The 2,530-nt window shown below is 36.1% G+C and overlaps 1 protein-coding gene across 1 annotated transcript in view; it reads right to left on the bottom strand.

Moving 5' to 3' along the window:
- Positions 1–815: 815 nt before the first annotated feature.
- Positions 816–2,530, bottom strand: part of LOC137644926 (protein big brother-like) — a 207,091-nt gene continuing 205,376 nt past the window's right edge. The window contains 2 exon segments of the mRNA XM_068377802.1: positions 816–1,183; positions 1,477–1,677. Coding sequence (XP_068233903.1) covers positions 1,154–1,183; positions 1,477–1,677 — 231 coding nt within the window. The 3' untranslated portion in view covers positions 816–1,153.

The following is a 2,530-nucleotide window of genomic DNA, read 5'->3' as shown; positions in this document are numbered from 1 at the left end:
ATGAAGTAAAACTTAAGACATTCTTTTGTTCTAATGTCTTTGAAGGAGTTTATCATTATCATTGATATCATTATCACTATCATTTAGTTTTATTACTGTATTATTTCAGTGTTGAAATCTTTCCGTCTAACAAAAACATGCTTTAATCCTTAATTTACATATCTTATATATAAACTCCGACAAAATAATTATCTATTCAAAGTGACCTAAAATATAAGACATTTATGATAATGAATATAGACCTAAAATTGTTTGTAAAATGATATGCACACACTCACACACGATGGATAATTGCGTATATATGTGTATATGTAAAATACTGAATGCACTCTGTATATCCAAATCTATCAAGAAATGTCAATTTCAAAGATTACTGGTGATTGATGAAAATCATATTTCCTTTCAACACCTACTTCTTGCGGTACGCCAGTTAGTATTCAGTTAATGAAGAGAGTTTACATAGTAAATTACAAGGTATTCAGTGCATCCATAGTTGTTTATATATGTATCTATGCGCAAATGAGCTCCGAGGATGAATCAAAACACAAGGTAGGTAAGAGTCTGACCAGTTTCGTCTATGCAGACGTCTTCAGAGCACGAGACACATCAGGTTCATACCTTGCGTTTGCCTTTTTACTCAATGGAATTTATTATGCTTTCAAATTAAACATCTTCCAGGGATTTTAACACCGTTATGTATCATAGATGCATTAGTCCCATATATATATATATATATATATATATATATATATATATATATATATATATATATATATATATATATATATATATATATATATATATATATATGCATCTGTGTGCATGTATATTTGTGTGTATGTGTGTGTGTGCCGTGACAGAAATACTATTTTAATATTACCACTTTTTTACTTGTTATTAACAATATAAAATTTCAAGAATTACATAAAAGAACCATACAACAGGTTATCATATGCCAGGAGCAAACAAACAGGCGAGTAACTTAAGAAGTACGAGCAGCACGGTTTCTTTCGACATCTTGATACGAGAATAGAAAAGACACAAATGATAACTGGTCCATCTTCCGGTCGATGTATCGGCGTCCTTTAATGTCTAGTTGAACTTTTCTCCATCCCGGCTAAGGTCATATCACTGGGCCCAGTATCTTGCGACTTCATTTTGCGCTGGATGCTGTGGGAAATGGCTGGAAAAATAAATTTAAAACAGGCTTATATGAGGAATGTCTCACAAATCGTTAGTGCTTGATCATCTTATTCCAATGATACCTAGGACGTGTATAACGTATAACGATATAGTATATCCAGATGTCTGTATATACAAGATCTAGAATGAAACGAGAAAAGCTACAATTGAGTCACAGATAGATAGACAGATATAAGGAAAGGTAATCATATATTTAGATAGATAGGTGTTCACTTTTTAAGCGAAAGGTTTGATTATAGAGTCATAGAAATGGGAAGACTCCATCGCCTTTACTTTGAAAGGTCTTTGCTTGTCCTCGAATTCCCGAAGTTTAGCCTTGTATTTGTCCAGTTCCTCTCTCAAGACCGCGTCTTCAATGCGGGCCGAATCTTCATCATACTCGAGACATCCAACGCCATCCAACCTCTCCAAGTCAAGGTAGCCTTTCCACCTGACGCAGACGCCATTCATGATGAAGTGAGACTTGATGTGCACCTGTTGGAGATAGACAGAACGGAAAATTAGTGTCATACAACTTTATCAGAAACGATTCTGTTTTAAGGGAATAGAAGATAATCAGCCTTAAAACGCTATTATATTGTGAAGGTAGAATGCAAATTACATAAAGTTTTGTACACATAATAAACTGAAATTTCATTTCTTGACATTTTCATTTCTTCATAGTTATGATACGGACAATGTGTTTTAAAGGCCACTCATGAGGGGCAGACGCATGGGACAGAGACAATGCCATAGCTAGAAAGGAAATGCCCTAGAGACTAACCATATATACGTTTTATCAGCACCCAAGCCACTTCTGCACCCAACCTAAGACCAGGGAGGGCCAGGTAATGGCTGCTGATGACTCAGCAGGTAGACCTATAGGCTTCCCCAAACCCCATCCAACCCACGTCGTTAGCTCACAAGGTTGGTAAGGTTACAGACACTACAAGAAACTATCGAGCTTGAGCGGTACTCAAAGTCCAGAGAATGCCAGGCAGGGACGTTTCCAAAAGGCCAACACATTTAATCTGTCACTGATGGTGTTAGTGATGTGCTTCCAAACGTTATCTAAATGAAGATTTTATATGCGACCTCTATATTACTTTAGAAATGCTTAGAGAGGGCCGGATCCAGTCCTATTTAAAAATTTCATAACTTGTCCTCTGTCGAAATCTATTCGCACTCCACATACTCCCTTCCATTCCCCTCCCCCTCCCCTCCGGACCCTTGAATTTAAAACCTCCATCTACTGTTGTTGCAGAGGTAAAATTTAATCCGTCGGCATTATGGTGATAGTTATCAATTTTCATAAAACTTTTTATTTGTATCTTTCATGTTTTCTAGG

This window comes from Palaemon carinicauda, chromosome 8 (genome assembly GCF_036898095.1).
Source record: "Palaemon carinicauda isolate YSFRI2023 chromosome 8, ASM3689809v2, whole genome shotgun sequence".
NCBI classification, from domain to species: Eukaryota; Metazoa; Arthropoda; class Malacostraca; order Decapoda; family Palaemonidae; genus Palaemon; species Palaemon carinicauda.
Note: the sequence above shows the minus strand (reverse complement) of the source record. Positions and strands in the feature narration are given on the sequence as shown.